The sequence below is a fragment of the Dreissena polymorpha genome, chromosome 10 (genome assembly GCF_020536995.1).
Source record: "Dreissena polymorpha isolate Duluth1 chromosome 10, UMN_Dpol_1.0, whole genome shotgun sequence".
In the NCBI taxonomy this organism is placed as follows: Eukaryota; Metazoa; Mollusca; class Bivalvia; order Myida; family Dreissenidae; genus Dreissena; species Dreissena polymorpha.
The window spans coordinates 70,699,054-70,726,927 of NC_068364.1; the positions used below are offsets into that span (position 1 = coordinate 70,699,054).

Here is a 27,874-nt window from a genome sequence, read left to right on the forward strand (position 1 = left end):
AGCTCTGTGAGGACTTTGTGTATGTTACAGCTCAGTGAGGACTTTGTGTGTATTACAGCTTAGTGAGGACTTTGTGTTACAGCTCAGTGAGGACTTAGGGGAGGAGAATAGCCTAGAGCGCGCCCTGGAGATGAGCAGAAGGGACATCAGCAACGATTCAGGTATATGCAAATCTTCATTACTGTGAAACCAGTATTATCATTGGGACACAAGTATCCATTGATTTTCGTTGGCCCACTTCAATCAAGAAATCACATTTTCAATAAATGTTTGCATAGAAAGTCTGCAATATAACATTTAAAAACGAAAAAAAATATAGGATTTACTGAATATACTGATTTTCCACATAATGTCATGTCAAGGAGATTTCATGACTCTCCAATATGCCACAATTGAAAATGTCTATTTCCACTGTCAGTTTGTCACTTCCCATTTATTAAATTGTTTTGTTACAACAATGTCTCTTCTAAACAATTGACCATTCTCTGTGGACTGCACGGGCTTATCTGGGATGACACTTAATGCACATGCATAAAGCCAAATTTAACTTGGTAAGAAGATTTGTCCAAATGATATCTTGGAAGAGTTCACAAATGGTTTAGGTTGGCGTGGAGCATTTTTCCTCATATGGCTATAGTAAAAAACTTTGTTAACTATCTAGTTTATCTGTGTGTGTTTTTACAATTTTTGGGTAAAGATGGCAAGACCATTGGGAGGGGAACTTAATGACAAGAAGGGATGATGTTTTTTCAGATCATCACAACTGCATGTTTGAACTCTTCTTTGCTATAAAAGATCAATCACATGCTTGTTCTGAGAAAACTGAGCTTCATGCATGTGCAAAAAGTGTCATCCCACATTAGACATGCCTCTCAAACTTAGTCAATCTTTGTCCATATGTAGTGTACTTTTTATAAATAAAGCCTACATAGGGGAAATACAAGGCTGTTACGGGGGGGGGGGGGGGGGGGGGGGAGGAATACTTGCATTTTCAGCAGGGGATTCGGACAAATTTGGGCCCTAAATTCCTCCCACCCACCCACCCATCCAATAAAAAGAACTGTTTATTGACTACTTCTTTAATAGTACTATTCATTGTCTGCTATTTGTTGTATTGCAGCCAAAGTGGAGTCCAATAATCTCAACGAGATGACCTTTGAAGAACAAATGGAGCTGGCAATGAGACAGAGTTTGATGGAATCTCATCACTACGGCAACTATGCATTATCAGATGATGTCACTGAAAATGGTGCACATGACAGTAAATCTGGTTCACATGGGTACACAAGTTTGGATGATGTCATAAGTGACCGAGAAAATAAGACTTCCAAAAACCTATTCAGGGTAAATAGTGTGAAGGGTAAAAACAGGTTCGCAGAAAACGATGATGTCACTAAAAATGGTGATCATGAGTACACAAAATGTGATGATTCTGGGGAGGAAACATTGTGTAGGTTATCAAACAGTAAATCAAGCTCCTACGATATTGGTCCAGAGGCTGTAAAGTATTCAGCTCTGCGATCCATACACATAAATAAAGAAGGCCTCAAATCTGCAGAACATAGTATGTCAGAGAGTGAAATAAGTTTGTTAAATACAGACGATTCCCAGGATGAGGACACTACATCAAAGGCAACTCCTGAGTATTCAAGTCCCGTGGCAGATCTGGGTAGCGCAGACGCAGCCAGTAACACAAGCCAATCTTTAGAGGAAGACCGCACGATGGAGAAGTCAAAAATGGACAAAAAAGTATATACACCGGGAAAGAAGTGGGGGGACCATGTGATGAAACTGACTCGAGAAATCTGTGTGGACAATGGGCAGTTTTCTACAGATGAGAATGATGATGCGAGTGTTACAGACGAAGCAAACAAGGACAAGAAGATCAGGAAGAAGAGAATTACTAAAAAAACTCAAGAGATCTGTGCAGAAAACGACCAGTTTTCTAATGACAAGAATGAGAAAATGGGAGAGGAAGCAGACCTGATGTGTCGGGAGAAACTTGAGGACACAGATGGAGAGTCTGACAATGAGAGGGCTGTAGAGAGGGACAAAGGGAAGGCTGCTGAGAGAAGGCAGGTGAAGGGAGGGGGCAGGGAGGTGACAATAAAGGAGGAAGTGATGGAGGATGACAATGATGGTAGGCTAAGGTTCTATTTCTTATTTCTTAGCAATAATTTGTGTTGCATTCTGAGAAAACTGGGCATAATGCATGTGCGTAAAGTGTCGTCCCAGATTAGCCTGTGCAGTCTGCACAGGCTAATCAGAGACAACACTTTCCGCCTAAACTGGATTTTTGGTAAGGATGGACTTCCTTGAAACTAAAAATACCATAAAAGTGGAAAGTTTCGTCCCTGATGAGCCTGTGTGGACTGCACAGGCTAATCTGGGACGACACTTTACGCACTTGCACTATGCCCAGTTTTCTCAGAACACGGCTCATTTGGTTTTGTATTTGAAGGGTCCATAAATTTTATATAAAAAATAATACCTTGTCCTATATTCTAGATGTTATGATGAAACAAATGTGGGCAACTGGTGATAATTTGTTATAAATTTTCTCTATGAGGTTTTCTACTTTTTTTTCAATTTTGTTTGGTTTCAATAAATGTCATAAGATGATATATACTATAATTTTCTATTTGTTTTTGCTAACCACTAAAACTGAATGATATAGAGGATATTTGTTGGATTCGGTGGATTATCGATTTTAATTTATGAGTGATCATAGAAAATATATTTTTTCTATGATCACGAGTGCATTAAAATCTTTATTCCACGGAATCCAACAAATTTTCTTTTTAATTTATGCTTTTTTCATGGTTTATATACATTGTGAAGAGTTTAACTAAAGAATTTCGCTGGGATAATGACGTTATTTTGTCAAAAAATGACAAAAGATCACAGTGAACAGTGAAAATTATCGATAATTTTGTTCTAATTCACTGATATTTCTCTATAAACCACCGGAAAGCATAAAACAATTCTTGTTTATGCCCCCAGATGACTGGCTAGCAGCAGTGGATGACAAGGAGAACATAGTGCCCAACACTGCTGCCGACGTCGCTATGGTTACATCAAAGTCTGACCTCCTGACCCCACGCCTCTCTGACCCGATGGCTGAGTTTGATGACGACCCTACAGAGGGGGCTGGGGTCGATGTTGAAGGCATCAATAATCTGCCAGAGATAAATAATGAGGTAACTTAACTGAATTCACTTACCCTTTTTGATGTGTTTGTTGTCCCCCCCTCTCCTCAGATAGATTAAATTAAAGACCTTTCATACAAGATTCATGTTTTAAAGGCTTCATTTTCAACCCTTAGGTACTGATGAGCAGCTTACATTATAAAACCTGAACAGCATGGGAGTTACCGGCAGGCTGGTCTAGTTTTATGCTGTTTGCATATGGCTATAATAACTTAAAGACATAGACTTAAGAGAAATACTTATTTAGAATGAGGTTGTTTAAGGGGCTCAATGCAAAGTTACGCGTTGCATTAAAGCATTTATAGGAATGTACAGTTTAAAGAATAGAGAGGATATTTGTTGGATTCAATCTAATATCGATTTTATTTCACTAGTGATCATAGAAAATACTTTCCCGAGTGGCACACCCACTCGCTTTAGCTCGCCTTATTTTCTTTTTCTTAGCCTCACCAGATAAACTTACTCCTCGGCACCAACCATGTATTCTCTATTTTCACTGTTATTTTTCACTGTTTGAAACAGTGTAATATCAGTTTTAAATCACTGATATTTCTTTATAAATCACCGGAAAGCATCAAATAAAGTCTTTAAAAGAAATAATTATGAAAAATGATGTTGTAACATGGGCGAAATGCCAAGTCAGATGTTAAATAAAAGCATGTGTAGAAATAACAGTGTCAAGAATATTCTTTAAATCGTAAGTATTTAAAAATAGTTGCAGAATACTGTCTCTTAATAATGTCTACAGTTTTTCCGAGCTTAAGCACGTTGAGTACTAAATTTCAATCACCTACAAGACCAATCAAAACAAATGAAAAAAACAACTTAGTTCCATATGAAAATGCAAAATTGATTTTCTACAAGTAAAATTACCTTTTGGCCATAAATTTCTGTTCTATCATGTACCCTGCCAAATTTACTCAAATTTCAAAAAATCTCTACAATATTTGCATGTGTTGTACGCAAGTTTGTTGCAGGGCCATACAATTTTTTTGATTTCAGATAGGAGACCTGCCCTACTCATATAGATTGGTGAGCATCGTGAACCATATGGGAATATCAACATCTACAGGTATGAACCCTTTATCACTTAGATACGTATATGGGAATATCAACATCTACAGGTATGAACCCTTTACCACTTAGATACGTATATGGGAATATCAACATCTACAGGTGTGAACCCCTTACCACTTAGATACGTATTTTCACGCATTTGTAGTCCCTTACTAGATTCAAGTTTTAAAGGCTTCATTTCCAACCCTAAGATACTGATGAGCAGCAAACAGCATTAAACCTGAACAGACTGCGAGTTACTCGCAGGCTGTTCTGGTTTTATGCTGTTTGCACATAGCCATTTTCACTTTTCTCCTGAGTGGGAAAGGGTTAACATTCAACAAACTATCAAATCTGCCAGTGTCCAAGGGAAAATCATGCATGGTCTGTCACTGGGCAGTGGGGTTTGATATTCTTAAATGTATCATGCACAACATGACTAATATATTCCGATTTCATTTTCTATAAAGCAAGTGGTACATTCTTAAATTTATTGGAAAGGGTCAATGTCTGTTCATGGTCAATGTCTGTTCATTTCTGTGTGCACCTTTATACATGGTCTGCCGACATGATCCTAAGACGTGCCTTAATTGCAGCCTCCCAACGTGTCGTAGCTTGAAAGAAAGAAACTGTGAATTTTTCACTGTTGAATTGAGCTGAAAAGAATTAACAGATCACAAAAGAGTTAGTTAAAATGTGGTAACTGACCAATTATCTGCAACTCATCTTGCTATCAGTTGTTTATAAAAAAAATGTTTATTACATTCAATATTTTATATGACAGTCCCAGTCCTCTAAGCCGAGCAGAACTGTCATTTTATTAGGATTGGAGTTAATTTTTGGTGTTTTCACTTCATATATACTTATTTTTGTTAATGCAGCATTAACATACTAAAACAATATCCCGGGAAGAGAAAAATAATGCATTTGATTATCAACCGTATTTTTGTTTTGACATCTGATGACAGAGATGATTCAATGAATGATGTGAATATAAATTTAGTTTTAGTGCAGATTTGTTCACACGACACAATTTTGTTTTACTATCATTTTAATTTCCTGTAACAGTATCTATTCATACGACACACCAACACTAACAACGGTTGCGATTGACACCTATAAACATAGCATATACTGTGAGATGCATCTAATGTCACTTTAAGACTTTCAAATAATCAACAGAAATAAACAATATAATGAGTTGAGTTAATAAATATGTATAATCTCACCTTTAAAATTTGATTACTCTGCTAATGAAAATGGCATTTTGCTATTTATATGTGCCTATTTTAAAAACATCTCAGAAAGTTAACTGGATTTTCATCAAATTTGGTTATAATGTTTGTAGGCACCCTATCACAGCCAAGTTTGAAAACCGGCCAGATTATATGAAGTACTAAACAATAAGGGCCATTGAATTATTGCAAATTTCTCAAATTAATGTCTTCTCTATGATAAGTGTTGTTTGGTCAATAACATGTTTGCATTAACCAATTTGGATGACATTTTAGATATAGTAAGCTTAAATAGAGCCCTAGCTTGGGATTGTGCGCAAAGTGTCATCCCAGATTAGCCTGTGCAGTCTGAACTGGCTAATAAGGGACGACACTCCACTTTTATGGAATTTCTTTGTTTAACTCTTTCAGTGCTGGAACCGCATTTTGAAGGCCTTTGCAAACAGTTTGGATCCAGATGAGACGCCACAAAACGTGGCGTCTCATCTGGATCCAAACTGTTTGCTATTCTGATAGTATTCTTTGAAAAAAAATCAAAGAAAATGTTAGTTTTAGAAAATCAGCAAATGACATTTTAGCTGACGACAAATTTCCCAGCATGCAAAGGGTTAAGGTCTATTCAAAAGAAAAACCAATTGTCGGCAGAAAGTTTTGTATCTGATTAGCCTGTGCTGATAAAACAGGCTACTCTGGGACAACGCTTTAAGCAAATTCATTTAGCCAAGCTTTTCCATAGCAAGGCACATACATGTATGTTTTATGCCTTCAGATCGAATGATCGGGGGTATGTTGTTTTAGGCCTGTCTGTCTGTCATTGTATGTGTCTGTCATTCTGTCACAAAACTTTGGTCGTAACTTTTGCAATGTTGAAGATAGCAACTTGATATTTGGCATGCATGTTTATCTCATGGAGCTGCACATTTTGAGTGGTGAAAGGTCAAGGTCATCCTCCAAGGTCAAATATATGGCTTCAAAGCCGCCCAGAAGGGAGCGCTGTGTTTCTGACAAACACATATCTTGTTTGCTTTTTGCACTGGGATGACACTTTACGCACATACATTAACCTCCATTTCCCCAGTGTTTGATTTTCTATTTTCTTTCCCATGCAGGTCACTACATCAGTGATGTGTATGACCTTAAGAAGAAGAGCTGGTTCAGCTGTGATGACAGTCATGTGACAAAGGTCACAGAGGTCGACGTGCAGACCAAGCGAGAAAGAAGCGGATACATCTTTTTCTACTTGAACAAGTTTGTCACATCCATTGAATTATTTTTCTTTCTTTTGTATGCTCTGTGAATGGGGAGCATATAGTGAGCACTTTGTCCATATGTTTGTATTTTAATTTTGATGGAGTTTTTGTCGGTTTTTTGAAACTTGTTTCCCAGGTAATTTTTTCTGTCCCTCTCTTTGTCGGTCCTTGTGTCTGTCCGTATGTAACACTTTGTGTTTGGGTATGAGATCTTAGACACTTATGATCCAAGTTTAATGAAACTTGATATGGACCATCCCTGTCAGATTGACATGCCATCCAAGTTTGATGAAACTTGATATTCAACATCCCTATTAGGTTAACATGCCATCCAAATTTGATGAAACTTGATATGCAGCATCCCTATTAGGCTGACATGCCATCCAAGTTTGATGAAATCTGATATGCAACATCCCTATTAGGTTGACATGCCATCCAAGTTTGATGAAATCTGATATTCAACATCCCTATTAGGTTAACATGCCATCCAAATTTGATGAAACTTGATATGCAGCATCCCTATTAGGCTGACATGCCATCCAAGTTTGATGAAATCTGATATGCAGCATTCCTATTAGGTTGACATGCCATCCAAGTTTGATGAAACTTGATATGCAGCATTCCTATTAGGTTGACATGCCATCCAAGTTTGATGAAACTTGATATGCAGCATTCCTATTAGGTTGACATGCCATCCAAGTTTGATGAAACTTTATATGCAGCATCCCTATTAGGTTGGCATGCCATTAAAGTTTGATGAAACTTGATATGCAGCATTCCTATTAGGTTGACATGCCATCCAAGTTTGATGAAACTTTATATGCAGCATCCCTATTAGGTTGGCATGCCATTAAAGTTTGATGAAACTTGATATGCAGCATTCCTATTAGGTTAACATGCCATCCAAGTTTGATGAAACTTGATATGCAGCATCCCTATTAGGTTGACATGCCATTAAAGTTTGATGAAATCTGATATGCAGCATTCCTATTAGGTATACATGCCATCGAAGTTTGATGAAATCTGATATGCAGTATCCCTATTAGGTTGACATCCGTATTCTTGTCAGTTTGCCAGTGATTATGCAGGGAGATAGTGCCCTTTGAATATTTATGCCCCCCTTCGAAGAAGAGGGGGTATATTGCTTTGCACAACTTCATAGGTACATTGATCATGACTCGCAGATGACCCCTATTGATTTTGAGGTCACTAGGTCAAAGGTCAAGGTCACGGTGACCTGAAATAGTAAAATGGTTTCCGGATGATAACTCAAGAAAGCATACGCCTAGGATCATGAAACTTCATAGGTAGATTGATCATGACTCGCAGATGACCCCTTTAGATTTTGAGGTCACTAGGTCAAAGGGCAAGGTTCATGTTGACTCGAAATAGTAAAATGGTTTCCGAATGATAACTCAAGAACGCATACGCCTAGGATCATGAAACTTCATCGTTAGATAGATCATGACTCGCAGATTACCCCTATTGATTTTGAGGTCACTAGGTCAAAGGTCAAGGTCACGAATACCCAAATTAGTAAAATGGTTTTGGGATGATAACTCAAGAATGCATATGCCTAGGATCATGAAACTTCATAGGTAGATTGATCATGACTCGCAGATGACCCCTATTGATTTTGAGGTCACAAGGTGAAGGTCACGGTGACCCGAAATACTAAAATGATTTTCGGATGATAACTCAAGAACGCATACTCCTAGGATTATGAAACTTCATAGGTAGATTGATCATGACTTGCAGATGACCCCTATTGATTTTGAGGTCACTAGGTCAAAGGTCAAGGTCACGGTGACCCGAAATAGTAAAATGGTTTTCGGATGATAACTCAAGAACGCATATGCCTAGGATCATGAAACTTCATGGGTAGATTGATCATGACTTGCAGATGACCACTTTTGATTTTGAGGTCACTAGGTCAAGGTCACGGTGACCCAAAATAGTAAAATGGTTTCCGGATGATAACTCAGGAACGCATATGCCTAGGATCATGAAACTTCATGGGTAGATTGATCATGACTCGCAGATGACCCCTATTGATTTTGAGGTCACTAGGTCAAAGGTCAAGGTCACGGTGACCCGAAATAGTTAAATGTTTCCCGGATGATAACTCAAGAACGCTCACGCTAGGATCATGAAACTTCATAGGTACATTGATCATGACTCGCAGATGACCCATATTGATTTTCAGGTCAAAGGTCAAGGTCACGGTGACCCGAAACAGTAAAATTGCTTCCGAATGATAACTCAAGAACGCTTTTGCCTAGGATCATGACACTTCATAGGTACATTTATCATGACTCGCATATGACCCCTATTGATTTTCAGGTCACTAGGTCAAAGGTCAAGGTCACAGTGACAAAAAACGTCTTCACACAATGGCTGCCACTACAACGGACAGCCCATATGGGGGGCATGCATGTTTTACAAACAGCCCTTGTTTTCATTTCCACTCAAGATCTCATGCTGCATCCCTATGTCAGGCCTTTCCAGTCTGATGATTTTTCCGAGAGATAATGCCCTTTGATTATTATTATGTTACTTTGTGATCGATTTTTGATAACCCCGACAGATGGCTGCAAGTGATGATCCGAATTTCATGAAACTGTCTAGCAGTCCAAATTGAATTTCAGGTCATTTGCAGCATCCTAATTGGGTATATTTGTGGTTAATTCACTTTATTAATTGTTAAGGCAGTTATTGTACTTTCATAGTATGATATTTTCAAATAAATTGTTTTCTTTCTGGATCAGATCTCAGGAACTAATGATCTGACTTTATATTCACTATCCCTACTGTATGATACTTTATATATAGTATCCCTACTGGATGATACTTTATATTCAGTATCCCTACTGGATGATACTTTGTATTCAGTGTCCCTACTGGATGATACTTTATATTCAGTATCCCTACTGGATGATACTTTGTATTCAGTGTCCCTACTGGATGATACTTTATATTCAGTATCCCTACTGGATGATACTTTATATTCAGTGTCCCTACAGGATGATACTTTATATTCAGTATCCCTACTGGATGATACTTTATATTCAGTGTCCCTACTGGATGATACTTTATATTCAGTATCCCTACTGGATGATACTTTATATTCAGTGTCCCTACTGGATGATACTTTATATTCAGTATCCCTACTGGATGATACTTTATATATAGTATCCCTACTGGATGATACTTTATATTCAGTATCCCTTCTGGGTTATACTTTACATTTAGTAATTTTAGTATCCCTACTGGATGATACTTTATATTCAGTATCCCTACTGGGTGATACTTTACATTTAGTAATTCAGTATCCCTACTGGATGATACTTAATATTCAGTATCCCTACTGGATGATACTTTATATACAGTATCCCTACTGGATGGATATGTGCAGATTGTCATTCAGAGACTTAATACCCTTAAATACTTGTATGTTTTCACACAACAACTATATTGACAATTTATTATCAGGGAGCATGCCAGTTTCACTAACATTCTTGTTGTGCCCAATGCTAACTCTTCTTGTTCTATTAATTTATTATTGATATAGTCATTTTAAATGTTTTTATTGTTAAATGTTTCACAAAAATTACTATTTGGAATGTGTACTTAATTGTTATTTGTTTAAGCTTGATTCTGTTGATAGCAGAGCATTGTTTCTTTTATTGTCTTTTTGTGGGGTTGAAAGACTTAAAAATTGAATCTTAATGTTTATTCAAATTTGCAGTATATAAACAATATTTGTGCACACTAGTTTTGGGTGACATTGATTTTGTTCTTTGCAGGGACATATTTGATGACCTGTCTCTGCAGCACACCCTAGAAATGACAGCCAAACAGTAGCAGCTTCCTGGTTGTGAATGGTAACATGAATGATGGAGATGAACACAAAATATGGCCTTGTGCCTCATTGTGCACACCAAACAATGACATTGTTTTTAATATAGACATGATGTAGAAGAAGGAAGGAAGGCCTAAAGTAGCATATGATCAAAATAAAAAAAGGCCACAAACTGGCTTAGACCTTTTGGTACAAGGACTTTTTCATGGCTACTGTGCTTTTGTTTACGGGGTATTTTAATTGGTCTAGCCTAACTAGGGTACAGTAATGTACAAAGTCTTGCAGTTTATGCAGTTCAGGGATGCAACTGTGACGGACTTTCACTGATAACCTCAGAGACTTTGAATTGCAGACTGTTTGAAACTGCCCTGTAATTTACATGTAGAAACCTCCCTGTGGGAATTCAGGGTTTACTCTTCCATCCCCCAAAAATTAGCTAAAGGCTACAAATTATCACATTTACCTGATGATGTACTTTGCTTAAAAAAGCTTCATATTACATGCAACATCAAGTATGATACAAAGTTTTTACAGTAAATTTGAACATATGCGATATTAAAGCAGGGTTAAATATCTAAGAGGTTTTGCCATTGGAATAGGGAATGCATCGATAGCTGAGCATTTATAGTATCATTAATTTGCACATAGTTCAAATATTGATTTATGTAGATTTTTAACTCGTTCTTTAGAAAATTAAATTTCTCTTTGAATACTTATGGTTTTCCTTGGTATATCTATTATTTGATATAATTTGTCTAAATGTTGAAATGTTGATGTTTTCAAATAATTGATTGTTAATTCATTTTATGGATTTAATAGCTTTACATTTCGACATACTGTGCACAGGTGTGAAATTCATTAACATTGATAAATCTCTGTTCATGATTGAATGATATTTAATGTAATCCTAGATAGGGAGCGGTCTTTTATCGTAATCTTTGTTTTTTTCGATAAAAAGTAAAGATAATATTTTCAGATTTGAGTGATATGTTAATTGATTAAGCTGTTTTAAATGAGTTGAACTAGTTTGTGATAAAGCTTTGTATATTTTACGCTTCATTAACTTATATTAGATCCTGAAAGAACAATATGGCGAATCTATCAGAAAATACGTTAGTTTAACATTAATAAGTTAAAAGACTTCTTGATCAAATCTCAGCAAGCCAATTGTAAGTTATTGCAGACCTTACTGCAGTATTCTTTACAGTATTTGAAATATGTATGTTATATGCAAAATATTATTATGATAAAATTGTTTCACAAATCACAGTCTTGTGTTGTGTTTTCACCATTCTGGCCTGAATAAACTTACGAATATTCATCCCATGGATTATTTTGTGAAATAACAATCTATTGCACAGCAAATTCAATTTGAATTACACAGGTGCAGCTGATATGAAAACGAATCTATATGATTAACATATTGCAAACGCTAACCTGGAGCTGCGGAGCACATACTTTTAAAACCTCAATACCGGTATGTCACAATCAATAAGCCGGTAAGTTACTTGAAGGTGTTAGATAACAAATTATTTTGTATTATATTTTTTAGTTGGCATAAAGACCTAACGTATCATACGTTAATTGGATAAATGAAATTGAAGGGGGCTTTGTGAGAATTAAGTTATCGCGTCAGTCGCTTTCTGTTTGCAATCACTGCAAATGCTATTATCATTTTTGTTTTGGCTAAAGTTGAAGTTTCGATATTTTTGTTATGATTTCGAGTGTTTTTATGTGGTTGTCTGCTTCTAAGAATGGGAACGCGGATATGCACTTTAAACATTGGCGTACGTGCATAGTTTTTCCACTGATATATCATTTACAGCTCACGAAAACTGATTTCTCGTTTGTTGATTGGCTGAAATATTTTGTTTTGATCACAACAGATTATAATCAGTTGAGAAATCACGTTCCATGCTTCAAAATACGTTCTTTTTTGTCATTAATCCGGGTATATTTATGCAAACACATCTTCGAAATTCATCAAAGGGCTTGTGTCAAAAGGCAATACGTTAACTCTTTCAGTGCGGGAACCGAATTTTGAAGGCCTTTGCAAACAGTTTGGATCCAGATGAGACGCCACAGAACGTGGCGTCTCATCAGGATCCAAACTGTTTATTATTCGGATAGTATTCTTTGAAAATAATCGAAGAAAATGCTTATTTTAGAAATTGAGCAGACGACATTTTAGCAGACGACAAATTTCCCAGCATGCAAAGGGTTAATACAATTTATAAAGATACATGAGCCTGGTTCTGGGAAAACTGGGCTTAATGCATATGCATAGTGTCGTCCCAGATGAGCATGTGCAGTCCACAGAGGCGAATCATGGGCGACACTTTCTGCTTGTTTGAAGGAAGTGTCTTCGTACGTAAAATCCAGTTAAAGGGATCATTTCACGGTTTGGTAAATTGACAAAATTGAAAAAAGTTGTTTCAGATTCGCAAATTTTCGTTTTAGTTATGATATTTGTGAGGAAACAGTATTACAGAACTTTTACCATAGTCCAATATAGCCATTATATGTATCTTTTGACGATTTGAAAACCTAAAAATTATAAAGCGTTGCAACGCGAAACGATTGAATAATTTGGAGAGTTCTGTTGTTGTCGTTTAGATTTACGAAACTACGAAGATTGCTTACATAAAGTATAAAATACTTGAACTGTGTATGCTCGGCGGAACAGCCGAGAGGGCTAAGGCGTTATTACTTCAGACTAATTCCGGGGGTCACTGGTTCGAGCTCTGGTACCGGCTATTTTTTTTTCCTTTTTTAAATTTTATTCTTTATTTTTGACTGGAGCTTTTAAAATCCAATGTTTACATTAATCAATATAAAGCATTTAATGAAAAACTTCAAAATATGCCAAAATCTGTGAAAAGGCCCCTTTAAGACGGAAAAGGCCGTCCATAATTGGCGTGTGCGAATTGCATAGGCAAATCTAGAAGACACTTTACGCTCATGAATTGAGTCCAGTTTTCTCAGAACGAATCTCGTATGCACGATTTTGTCAAATATTTATGAATTTATATAAAATGTGTAAAAAAAACTTAATATACATATATTTCAATATAAATTACAATAAAAGTTTTTAATAACATGTGTCGAAAAAAGCGAAATTAGCCAGATATTTAATTCTTACACGAAATTGTCTGTACAGTTGAATTCGCCAGCATGTATATCATGCATGTGCGATGTGAATCTAAATATAGTTTATCGGATCATTTAATTTATTGCAACGATATCTATTCATACGACACACGAACACTAACTCCGATCCTAATAAAAAAACGAATGCTTTGGTTATTGTAGGAAAATATCTTCGTCTCAATCGGCTCGGGGCGCTAAGTTGTCTGCTGCATTTTATGAAATTCGTCTTCAATTTATAATTGTTCTAGCCTTTTTGTGTTATTGTAACATATTTTCATCAATATATTACAATTTAACACATACAAATCGTACAATCTCACTTTAAGTCCAGTTATCCCAGAACGTGTGCCGTATGTCCCCGTTACGGTGGAGATCCGGTTAACCCATGTATGCCTAGGAGACTCTCCCATCCTTCTAAATTGGATCAATTTATTTCCAAAGTTAGGGATGTCTGGTATATTTATTTCTATATTTAGAATGTTCTTACAGAAATTCATTTAAGCAAACAGCGCAGACCCTGATGAGACGCCGCATCATGCGGCGTCTCATCTGGGTCTATGCAGTTTGCCAAGGCCTTTTTTCTAGACGCTAGGCATACATGGGTTAATGCAATTAGACCACACTTTGTGTAGAACCATTAAAGGGATCTTTTCACGCTTTGGTAAATTGACAAAATTGAAAAAAGTAGTTTCAGATTCGCACATTTTCGTTTTAGTTATGATATTTGTGAGGAAACAGTAATACTGAACATTTACCATGGTCTAATATAGCCATTATATGCATCTTTTGACGATTTTAAAACCTAAAAATTATAAAGCGTTGCAACGCGAAACGATTGAATAATTTGGAGAGTTCTGTTTTTGTCGTTAAATTTTGTGAAACTACGAAGATTGCTTATATAAGGTATAAAATACGTCAGGTATGTGTACTTGGCGGAATAGCTCAGTAGGTTAAAGCGTTTTTACTTCAGGACTCTGGCAGGACTCCAGGGGTCACTGGTTCGAAACCTGCTCCGGGCAATGTTCTTTTCCTTTTTTTAATTTTATTCTTGATTTTTTACTGGAGCTTTTACGATCCAAATTTTACATTTATCAATATAAAGCATTTAATGAATAAGTTAAAAAATGCCAAAATCTGTGAAAAGGCCCCTTTAAATACAAGCAGTTATCGTGTGTGCACTTAAAAACATTAGACATGTACATATAACACATTTATGAAAAAAACAGCCGCAACCGTTATATATAAGTACTTTGTAGAAAACAAACACGCTAAGGCTTACTAAGAAATATCTTAAACGTGAACGAAATTTTAACGAAATAATTAACAAAATATAATATTGTGTGTTAATTATTAAAGAAACGACATATTATTTACGCAGAAGCTATGTACTTTCGTTTCATACCTCATATTAAAACGTCATTATTTTTCACAAATTCGGCATACTAGTACGTGTATTTATACGTGTATTAGTATGTTTAGAAGTATAGTTAATTGTCATGATACTGTACAGTAATACTGGAAAACGATTTCCGAATGTCACTTTTAAATACTACCGCCACGAGACACGAACTAAGTGCGGAGGTTCACGGTGAGATGCACAGAACTTCGTCAATCTTATAATTAATCTGTGAGCTTCGTACTCATAAGTCCAATTTTTAGTCTCTATACTTCACAAAAAGAAGTCTCACTCTCTAAACCTCGCACTAAAACAAATTTTAGTATCTCAACTACGCACTTTTCTTAGTCTCTGACTTTCGCATTAACCCTTGCAGTGCTGGAACCGAATTATGAAGGCCTTTGCAAACAGTTTGGATCGAGATGAGACGCCACAGAACGTGGCGTCTCATCAGGATCCAAACTGTTTGATATTCGTATAGTATTCTTGGAAAAAAAAATCGAAGAAAATGCTAATTTTAGAAATTCAGCAGACGACATTTAAGCAGACGACAAATTTCCCAGCATTCATAAGTCTAAGTATCTAAACTTCGCCCTTATTAGTCTTCGTCTCTAAATTGTGCACTTATTAGTCAAAAATCTGGACTTTACATTATATAGTCTTAATAGTTTACCTTCGCACCAATTAGTAGTTGTTTTAAAATCTGAATTTCGCACTCATTAGTCTTTAAACTTTCCAATGAGCGTTTTAAACAGTTAAACGTCGGGGCAGAGAATATTTGACATGCTGAAAAAATACATGAATACTGAAATAGATAAGGATTTTTGTTCTGCTACTTCAATTGAGTGCTGGTATATAAGCTTTATATAATACAACACGACCCTAGGAGCAATACAACAGAGTGTTGGCACAAGCACCTCGCTTGAGTCCCCATCATGACTACGTTGAACGATACATGGCAGGGACAGGAACTAGTGGAAGAGAATGCTCCGTCGAATATTAATGTAGCAACATGACACCGTAGTGCGCCTTCTTCTATGCGTATGCCGTCAATAACGTTTTCCGTCGCGGTTGATGGTTGGTGGCAACAAAGCCGCACGACGGCGTCCTTGCTACAATCGTTTGTGTTTTCAGAATTTCAGTAGACCATCATGCAAGCGTGAGAGTCGCTATTAAAATCGCTGTCTATATTAGTGGCATTTATTTTGCACGCCTGATTGTCAGCACTGACTGCTCTCTTTGTTATTGGTAGTTATTTTGTCCACCTGATTGTCAGCACTGACTGCTCTCTATCTTAGTGGTAGTTATTTTTCCCGCCTGATTGTCAGCACTGACTGCTCTCTATATTAGTGGTAGTTATTTTGCCCGCCTGATTGTCAGCACTGACTGCTCTCTATCTTAGTGGTGGTTATTTTGCCCGCCTGATTGTCAGCACTGACTGCTGTCATTCTTAGTGGTAGTTATTTTGCCCGCCCGATGTTCAGTACTGACTGCACTCTATCTTAGTGGTAGATAGTTTGCCTACTTGATTGTCAGCACTGACTGCACTCTTTCTTAGTGGTAGTTATTTTGTCCGCCTGATTGGTTGCACTGACTGCCCTCTATCTTAGTGATATTTTTTTTTACTGTACGCACTGAATGCTCTCTATCTTAGTGGTAGTTATTTTGTCCACCTGATTGTCAGCATTCACTGCTCTCTTTCTTAGTGGTAGTTATTTTGCCCGCCTGATTGTCAGTTCTGACTGCATTCTATCTTAGTGGCAGTTATTTTGTCCACCTGATTGTCATCGTTCGCTGCTCTCTTTCTTAGTTGTAATTATTCTGCCCGCCTGATTGTAAGCACTGACTGCACTCTTTCTAAGTGTCATGAGTTAACCCGCCAGATTGTTCGCACTGACTGCTCTCTATCTTAGTGGTATTTATTTTGCCCGCCTGATTGTCAGCACTGATTTCTCTCTGTCTTAGTGGTAGTTATTTTGTCCGCAAAATGATTGTCAGCATCGACTGCTCTCTATCTAAGTTGTAGTTATTTTGCCCGCCTGGTTGTCAGCACTGACTGCTGTCAATCTTATTGGTCGTAATTTTGCCCGCCTGATTGTCAGCACTGACTGCTCTCTATCTTAGTGGTAGTTATTTTCCCGCCTTACTGTCAAAATCCCTGCTCTCTATCTTATTTTTTCCCGCCTGATTGTCAGTACTGAAGAGATCACAGTGTGCGAAATCTTTAGTTTGGACAGAAAGCAATGACATTATCCCGTTTCATTATCTGTAATAATAGCCAAAAGACGTGGTATGTGAGTTCGTTTACAGACTATGATAACATTTCAAACTTGAATCAATACGATTTTTTACAAATACTTGAACTATACCTTACTCAAATAAAATAAAAACAGTACATGTAAACAGTTTCTGATAGGAAAATGAAATTACTTGGTGATATTAGTATATCAACAGAAGGTTGTCATGTCTGCGGTAATTTGCATTTCAATTTTATTGTAGATCAACCATATTTGGTTCATTCATATAAGTTTATTGTCAATCCACTTGACTAAATAATGACAGGAAAACTAATAACAATCCAACATAGGATCGTGCACCGCGAACAGATCAGAGACAATTAATATCCGAGCACAGTTTGTATCGCTTCAATATAATAGTTGGTATGTCCGTCCCTCTGTTTGAGCCCTGAGGTACGTTGTATCTGCTGACCTATAAAATTAATATTGGTGGTGGTGGTGGTGGGGGGATGACACGCCAAAGGACAGTGATGTGATCATATCTAAAAAACATCTAATACAGATTTTTATTATATTTATTTTTTCTTACTCCATATTATTTATTCAATATTGTCATCCATGCTTTTTATTATTTTCATAGTTTTATTGTTTTACATTGATTTGATCAAATATTAAAAAAAGATTTTTGTCAACATATTGTTTTGTTTTGTTTTCATTATTGCAATCCATGGCATGTATTATTTGTTTTATTAAACAACTAAACTGATGTATATGCCCTTTCTACATATTATTGTTTAATTATTGCAATCCAGCTTCTGATTAGTTTGCGATTTTTAATTTTGGGAATGAGCTCCCTGAAGTACAAACAAATAAATTATGGAAAATAATATATTTCTAGTTGTTATTTTGCTTATTTTCATTCCATGATATTTTTTTCCAAGTCCAAGTTTAATAAACAACTTTATTAATGAAATAAGTAACATTTGATTCCTTGCGATATTTCCTATATTTTTATTTTGAGAGAAAGCTCTTAATCAAAGATAAATGCGGATATTGGCAGTAATATATAATAGATATATATTTGCTAATAGTTGAATTCTCCTTTCAAGTTGTAGACAGCAAAAGCTGATGAAATAAGCAAATTTTGATTCCTTTGCGATTTTTGAGAGTTAGAGCTAGCCCTCCCGCCCCGTTATATATATATATATATATATATATATATATATATATATATATATATATTATTAAACATACATGATTGTGATCGTAAGACATTCTACTGGCGAAATGCGACGTTTATCTTTAAAATGATTTCAAATACAGAAAAAAACGGACTGTTTTTTTTTGGGAGGGGGGGGGGAGTGTATGCTAATGTCCAGGTAGAGACATCACCAACCTCTCCTGTACATAAACTATCCCATCATTTAAAGTTACCACTTTACCATTGTCTGACCGATTTCAATGCGGACCGGAAAGTTTCATTTTTAAGATATTTTAGGAATGCAGATTTAAGTATTTTTGGACCAATTGTGGTTATTTTTAGATGCTATACTTTCCTGCGGCGTTGGATTGCACTTGACTGAACCTTGACCCACATTCGGATAATGTCTGGCCAGAGGGACATTGGTTAATTCTCCTTTACACTCTGTTTACCCTAACAAATGGAATGAATGTATCTATACTTATAATGTACAATTTATTTAATGCTTGTGTATACTCTATTTTAACAATAGCTGCGAGGATCGGGGATTTATCAAAGCGTGTCGAATTTAGTCGATACTGGCATATAGCCAGATAAGTCCGGATCGTCAAAATCTTTAACGATGTTATAAACTGCAAAAGAATGAAATCATATTCCTTAAAACTTGGCACTTTCACAGTGACTAGACATTGAACGCCACAATAATGCAAAAGAAGAATTGTTAATCAAACCTGTTTTATCGATCTATGGCAAAGCCCGTAATCTGTGAACACTGAACAATTGATTCCGTTACATAAAAAACAGATTAGCATGTGTATCCGTAGTATCTGCCCTCTTAATGAAAACATCAAAATATTTTTTGTGAAAATATTTATATAAAAGAAAAACATGCATGTTCAATACGTCAAGTTATAGTTTAAAGTGGCCTTTTCACAGATTTTGGCATATTTTGAAGTTTGTCATTAAATGCTTTATATTGATAAATGTAAACATTGGATCTTAAAAGCTCCAGTAAAAAAATCAAGAATAAATTTTGAAAAAGGAAAAAAAAGTGGCCGGTACCGGGGCTCGAACCAGTGACCCCCGGAGTCATGGAGTTAGTCTGAAGTAAAAACGCATTAGCCTTCTCGGCTATTCCGCCAGGTATACACATTCTAAGTATTTTATACGTTATATAAGCAATCTTCGTAGTTTCGAAAATTTAAACGACAACAACAGAACTCTCCAAAATATTCAATCGTTTCGCGTTGCAACGCTTTATAATTTTTAGGTTTTCAAAACGTCAAAAGATACCTATAATGGCTATATTGGACTATGGTAAATGTTCAGTAATACTGTTTCCTCACAAATATCATAACTAAACCGAAAATTTGCGAATCGGAAATAACTTTTTTCAATTTTGTCAATTTACCAAACCGTGAAAAGATCCCTTTTATGTGTATTCTTGGATAAAACAAAACAATGCATTAACATCTGCAATGTTTTGACAAAATACTGGCGAGACTAAGCTCCGTGTAGTAATCAGTTTTTCATGTAAACTGTTTCTTATAATATCTTCAGCAAGATATAGGAAATGGGAAGAAGAAACAATAACGACAAAAAAGAGGGCTTCCACATCCAGCTCCGCAAGAAACGCCACCGCAGTTCCTAATCCGGCCATCTAGGGATAACGCGAACGATGCTGTCCATCATATAGGTGTTTAATGGCCTCGAGCTTAACCGAATGAACGACGCGTTAGACCCGCATCTACGTGACAGAAATTACCACGCCCGAAAGCAAAACTCGTGCACGGATCAGAGTGCAACCCTGCGAATTATTCTGGAACAGTCTCTGGAGTTTAACTCAATCCTCTACGTCAACTTCATCGACTATGAGAAGGCATTCGACATCATTGACCGATAGTCCCTTTAGAGAATACTAAAGCGCTATGGTGTGTCAGAGAAAAAATCTTCAATAGAATGAAGGGATGACATGTAAAATAGTTAACTGCAGACAGTTCACCGACGCCTGCGAAGTAAGAAACGGAGTGTGCCAATGATGCTTACTCTAACCTTTCCAATTCCTGCTAGTAATAGACTAGTTCATGAAGACTTCGGTGGACCAGGAACGAAACGGAATCCAGTGGACACTTTAAATTCAGTTGGACTTCTACGACTGTGCCATGGCCCGTGCCTCATACCCGACAATATATGCAAGAAAAGACCAACTTTCATTGCGGAAAACTCAGCTACCCTCCAATGACACACCCATCACTGTCCAATGCGAGGTGCTAGAAGAGGTCTAAAGCTTCATCCATCTCGGCAACATCATGTGAAACCATGGAGGAACGGATGTAGACGTCATAATCCGCAATGGTCAATACGAGCAGACTTCCATCAGATGAAGTACGTCTCAGGATCCAGCGCAAAAACGATCAATACGCGTGTACTACTTTATTGCGCCGAGACCTGACTCACCCTCACTTAAATGAAGTAAATTGAGGTCTTCTTCAACACATGGCTCAAGCAGATCCTTAAGATCAGACGAGATCTACAACGAAGACTGGAGAATGGCAAAGCAGCGGCCAGCAGCCCGTTGCAAAATATATTCGTCAGAGACATAAGCGATGGACAAGTCAAACCTTCACAAGCCTGCATCCAATACGACATGGGAATCTCTCACCCGGAACGAGAGGGCATATGACGAGAGGGCGGCCTAGAAACACCGCGCTGACCTGAATGCAGATGCCAAGCAGATGGAAAAAGACGTTGGAACAGCTGGAGAGACTAGTCCAGAACCGAAACGCCCAGACGGGACCACAAGCGAATATGAAGATGAGATGAACATTATTGCTAAATAACGTGTGTCATCTCACCAATTATTTATAAAAACGAGAAAACACCGGATCACTGCCAGAGATCAAATGTGTGTTATGCAACCTGAATGACATCGAGAATGTATATCATGTTGTTCTTAAATGCCGTTATTATGATGATGTTAGGGATACATTATTTCCAATACCTTCCAAGTAAACGTTTATCGAACTAGTTCAAAGTAACTTCTCGAACAAAATAGTGTTAAGAAAACGAGCCATGTTTGTTTAAAATGCTAAGCAATACTATAACATGTACGGAAAATAAACTAAAACAATAAATAAAACAATTGCAGAAATGTTATTATTATTGCTATTGATACATTTGACATTGCATGGTTTCTATGTATAAACGTCATTCAGGCGACATTCTCAAGAATCCCATTTTATTTCGGGTCTGTTGATTTTTCTTCGAAATTATGTAATTTTGTGCTAACTCCAAACGCATGTTGTTCTTTATGTTTTCGTATATTTATGGCGATGAGCTTTATATTAATAAAAAACTAATGCCCACTTTCCCGTTACTTATAAACATCTAATTCATGGCTGGTTGATCAGCTCGCTTTATTCGTCGTTTAATGACAGATTTTACAAACTCGAGTTGTTCACCATTCTGACTTGATCGCGTATGGTTTAAGCGTATATATATGGTAAAATCCTATATATGTATTGCACAGCAAGTATATGTTGTATTTTTATATAATATGTTCTAAAATGTCATATATGTATGCAATATGTATATATATATATATATATATATATATATATATATATATATATATATATATATATATATATATATATATTTATATATTGTATAATTATGATATTTGTGTTGCATAGTTTTCAAAATATTTGTTTGTTCTTAACTTTCATATGTGTGTGCAATAATTACGTATGTTTGTTGTAAAAGTTTCATATATATTTCCTATAATTTGATTAATGGGAAATAGCTTATTGTTTCAGTTTTTGGGACGAAAGCCCGGCAATAAGAGGGTCATTTTTGTGTCGTATTTGTCATCTTGCTTTTAGCGTTCAATCATCTTAAATGTATAAACCCGATAAACGGGTTTATCCCAAACAAAAAAAAACTGAGAATCAATATGGTTAACTAATAGTCAATAAATAAGCTATTTATTGCATAGTTATTGCCAATGCAAATCACATGCAAATGAGCTAATAAATACACAATAAATTTGCAAAAAATTGGATCAATAAATCGGCAATAAATTGTGAATAATTTATTCATACATGATAAATGAATTGTCAATAAATAGGGTATCTAATAAATATGCAATAAATTGGCAAAAAATTGGATCAATAAATCGGCAATAAATTGTAAATAATTTATTCATACATGATAAATGAATTGTCAATAAATACGTTCAATAAACTGATAATAAATTGGACTTAAGTACAAAGCCTATACACAATAAATTGACAATAAATCGGGTTAACAAGTATGCAATAAATAGTGTTGATAAATTCTGAAAACTGAAAAAAAATCTGATGGAAGTTTAAAAGTAACAAAGTATTAATTTGTTCCTGTATTTTTCTTTTTAAATGTATTGGTTTGTTACAGAGATTTTTTATGCATGGGCTGTATAATAAGAAAGCGTTGTTTATGCTAATAAAAGTTCATGAACACATATTTTTAGGCCATATATATTCAGGAAAAAAAACAATATGCCCATCTTTCCACATATAATACATTACAAAGAAATATATAGCCACATAATAGTGGGGCATTATACAATTTATTAGATATCTGGTAAGCTATAGGTACAACAACATGTAGTATTGATGATGAAATCATATGAAAGTAATTGAAGGAAAAGAATATAGCCTTTAATTGTCTGAGACCATATACAGAATGGAGAGTATTTTCGAAGAAAAATCAACATTCAAGCTTAATGATATGAAATTGTATATAAAATTAAATATATATTTCAAATATGTTTCAAAAATGTTATAGTTAAACTCTTCAAATTAGGGGATCGAAATAAACGCAAAATGGTAGTGACCACAAAAATGTATGTAAAATTTATGTAACTATGTTTTTATCTTAAGAATATGAATTGTAGCTCTATAATTCTTGTAATGAAAACTTGCGCAGAGTTTTGTTTTGCGTAAATGTACATATCAGGTGCCTTTATCAATATTAGTTATTTACAATTTACATATAGTAGCCTGGTCTCTTATGAATTCCACAAAGGCAGTGAATGGAGGGAAACTAACGATATGTTTCTTCTTGTAATCGTTGGCTTTGGCTGCCCAACGTTCTTGAACATTTGCTGGAAGCTTGGCTAGTATAGGGGCTAAGCCAATCAAGTATCGTAGAACGATAGAGCCGTTGAGAACTCATTGTCTTCTTTCAAGGCACGTATTTCATTCAGCAAGTCACTAAGCTCATACCATTTTTTGAGTCTTTATAGGTCAGCAGAGGGAAAGATTCAATACGCCTTGTGATAGATTGGTGGACAATCTCCGCTTTTCCATAACGTTCATCCAGTCGAGACCATAGTTTCTCGCATGCTAAGACTGGATCTCTGCGGTTCGATGATCTCAAGCTAACTGCAGGGCTCGAAATTAACACTCGCACACTCACAAAATGCGAGTGAAAAATACGGATTGCGAGTTAAGTTTTAAGCCACTAGTAATTTTTTGCGAGTAAAGAAATAGTGAAAAAAAGGAATATTGCTAATGTGCTCGACGTTCTGAAGGCTAAACCGTAGGTCATAGAACGTCCATATACCTGTATGCTGAAGCCCACACCTTGTATGTAGACTGGTATACTTATAGTACAGATACGCAGATTGTATTGATACAGAGAAAGTTAAACAGTCTACTAATTCACACGTGTTCATTGAACTTGAACAGACATGGCGTCAAAGCGAAAAATAACTAGTTTCTTTTTGCCCACAGGCGTAAATAACAATACGAAAGATAAAGCAAAGTTAACCGTTGAGTAAAAAAAAACGAAGTTAAATTATGTTTCCAGCAAAATTTTCGAGAATGTTTTTGATTTTGCGAGTTGGTTTTAAACTAAAAAGCTGCTCGCAATGTTTCGCAAGTAGAAAAAAAAATCGAGCCCTGAACTGCGTGCTGGCGAGAACTTGGCCACTTCACAGCCAAATTCATTTCCTTAAAAGCGCTTGTATCCATGATCTCGAACATCACGTTTTACAACAGGCAAAGTTTGCAATTTGAATTGAATGTCTGGTGCAACATGACTTTCCGACCCATCAGAGCCTTCGACATCATGCTCTTGTAGTACCTTTATTTCTGCAGCCGCGGCTTCAAAAGCTTTTTGCTGAGAAAGAACTTGAAAATTCGCTTCTGAATCTGCCTTTTTGTTTCAAAAGAGCTGCTTCCTGTTGAGTATATTTCTGTTTTATCTTTGCAGATTCGGCTTCTGCTTGTTTCAATGCGATGAGTTCACTGAACTTCACTCCAACGGCTAGTATCTCGAACTGTGTGTCTTAATTCACACCACCATAAACAGAGTTTGGCTTCATGCTTAACATGACTTTTTTCTTAATATTTATTGTTTAATTTGGTCAATCTTTTCCAGCGCGTGTAACTTTGCTTTTTCCTGTAGCAACGGGTCTGTATAGTGAGAGCCAATAATTCTTTAAGACTTGCTTCACTTTACACATTTTTTAAGTACACTTCAAATGTGTCTTTTACTTTTACGTAACTTTCATATGTTTCTTGTAATTGCTGTTCAATCAGGTTAATTTCACCAACATAACTCTCATAAGTTAAACTTCTTACTTAATTTGTCCAAACTTTCAGCCACTTTGCGCCATGAAGCAGAACAGCGCTTCCTAAAGTCATCAATTCTCTCTTCATCAAGAGCCATTCCTTATACAGATAACAGACGTTCACACTGTGTTGACATACAATAAACTTTCTAAAGCCGGTTAAAATACAGATGAGACTTGAGTGTGACCATTTTGAATGTGTATTTAGTTCGATGTCCAGTACCCGTCATCTCCATCTGCTACTAGCAAATTGTATGTAAATTTACTATTCTGTTCTGGAAACAGATAGTGAACCGATCGTGTCGAAAAAGAATACTGTATGTGGTGGTATTCAGTTTTTATTCTTAGATTCAACTCGATGTCTGTGGTAAATGCTGCAAAACAAAATATAAGACGTTTAGTTCTGCAGTAAATTAAGTATCAATGATACAAAGAAAATGGTGTATTGTAATAAAAAAATACTTAAAATGACTGAAAAAAGGTAAAACATATAGCCTTTACCTAATTAATAAACAATGACATAGTTAAGAAAGAAAAGCTTTGGAAGTTACCCTAACATTTAGGACATATAGCCTCAACTGGGTCGAAATGGTAGGTACGACGTAGTTTGGGTACGAATAGCATTTACTGAAAAACCCAGAATGAATGAATATACCTCAAAAATAAGTAATGCCTTAACAAAATACAAGTTATATATCATTGATAACATGTGGAAACTTACACCATTCGGGGCTATAAACCGGTATAACGTCTTAAGAAAATGCCGAAATAGCAATGGCGGCAAACGCTTCAAACATTCGTAGGTGAACAAACACTGAAATTACCAAAGGGAAGTAAGCAGCGCAATATTATACGGTTACATATGATCGATATAGCCAGCGCATAGGTTTTGTTAAAAATGTATACACATTGCTAGAATAATGTGTTTGTTTCTCATTGACTGTGTTTTGTTGTTTGACAAAACATTTTTAAAAGGATAAAAAACAAACAAAGAAATGTTCATTTACATAGAAAAACAAATTTTGCTTTCGTGTTCGCTGTGTCGTCTGCACTGAGCAAGGTATAGCGTCCATGACCTTAATTTATGGAAGACATAACTGCAAATATCTTTGATCTTCATCAGTTTTTTTGCCAAAAATTATATATTTCAATTAGTATTGAATTCAGTATGAAGATGGCTGCATGGTCTTCTGATAAACAAGAATTGTAATCAGGCTTACTGTATAAATTAATCATGTTAAAATTGACAGAAACCAGCTTTTTATGGCTTTGTAATTTTAACTTAAATCTACCAATTTATCGTTACTTACAAATAATGTTTGAAATTAGCTGGAAACGATTTTCATTACGCAAATATATATTGATCATGAATTAAATATGTACAAGGTACATATTTAAGTATAAAGAATAGGCAATACATATTTCTCATTTTTTTCTATCTATAATGAATAGGCAATAAATAGTGCTTGATTTATTTCTATTTATAATGAATAGGCAATAAATAATGCTCTATTTCTTATTATCTATAATGAACTGGCAATAAATAGTGCTTGTCTTATTTCTATCTATAGTGAATTGGCAATAAATAGTACTAAACATTTTTCTGTTACAATGGATTGGCAATAAGGAGTACTCTATGTATTTGCTTTCTCAAATAAATTGTACAGAAATCGGGCCTTTATAATGAGTTGACAACAAATAGGGTTAGGGCTTTCACTGAAGAAACCAATTTATTGCTTATTCGTTAAATGAATTGTCAATAAAAGGGGCTAATGAATTGTATTTCTCAGATTTATTACCAATTTATTGACAATTTTGGTACAATTTGCTAAAGATTTTTTTTGTTTGGGATCCCATTGGATTGGCGTGTGCAAGCTGCACGCGCTAATCAGGGACGGCACTTTACGCACATGCAATAAACTTCCTTTTCACAGAGCACGGCCAAAATGTTATTGCTTTTACGGTGACATTGCAGGAAATATGCGTGTATGGGATTAAAGTCGCTTTAACGGTGCGATACTGTTTATATATTGTTCATTTGTTCGTAATACTGGTTCAAACGGAAATAAACGGGAACAAGGCAACATGTCAAAAACATGTGCGGGCTTAATGATGCGCAAACAATGAAGTGAGATAACATCGAAAGTACATTCGAACCCCCGAATGACCGGCCGATGTTTTAGCCAGAGGCGTTCCGAGTGTGCCAAGCCTTCTAGATTAAACTTGTGAACCCATTACTGGACTGAAACGTTTGAATGTGTATTGAATACAGCAGAGATCTATACAAATGCATTTCTGGTTTATTTATTCGCACAATCAGCAATGCATGCTTTTTGTAAAATACAATCATATCATAAATGCATTTATCAAATGATGGGATGATATGGGGCTATACAAAGAATTAGTGTATGCAATGGATGATATGGGGCTAAACAAAGAATTAGTGTATGCAATTGATGATATGGGGCTATACAAAGAATAAGTGTATGCAATGAATGATATGGGGCTATACAAAGAATTAGTGTATGCAATGGATGATATGGGACTATACAAAGAATTAGTGTATGCAATAGATGATATGGGGCTATACAAAGAATTGGTGTATGCAATGGATGATATGGGGCTATACAAAGAATTAGTGTATGTAATGGATGATATG

At 35.9% G+C, this 27,874-nt stretch overlaps 1 protein-coding gene across 3 annotated transcripts in view; it reads left to right on the plus strand.

Moving 5' to 3' along the window:
• The window catches only part of LOC127847112 (ubiquitin carboxyl-terminal hydrolase 37-like), an 82,814-nt gene extending 70,937 nt beyond the window's left edge, over window positions 1–11,877 (plus strand). For 2 of the 3 annotated variants that reach the window (XM_052378743.1, XM_052378744.1), the window contains exons 17-22: window positions 83–161; window positions 1,121–2,140; window positions 3,004–3,200; window positions 4,212–4,281; window positions 6,610–6,748; window positions 10,557–11,877. In XM_052378743.1, the coding sequence (XP_052234703.1) occupies window positions 83–161; window positions 1,121–2,140; window positions 3,004–3,200; window positions 4,212–4,281; window positions 6,610–6,748; window positions 10,557–10,614 (1,563 nt within the window). In that variant the 3' untranslated portion in view covers window positions 10,615–11,877. Of the gene's footprint in view, window positions 1–82; window positions 162–1,120; window positions 2,141–3,003; window positions 3,201–4,211; window positions 4,386–6,609; window positions 6,749–10,556 lie in introns of those variants that run through there. The other variant, XM_052378745.1, reaches the window with a different exon arrangement.
• The last annotated feature ends 15,997 nt before the right edge of the window (window positions 11,878–27,874 follow it).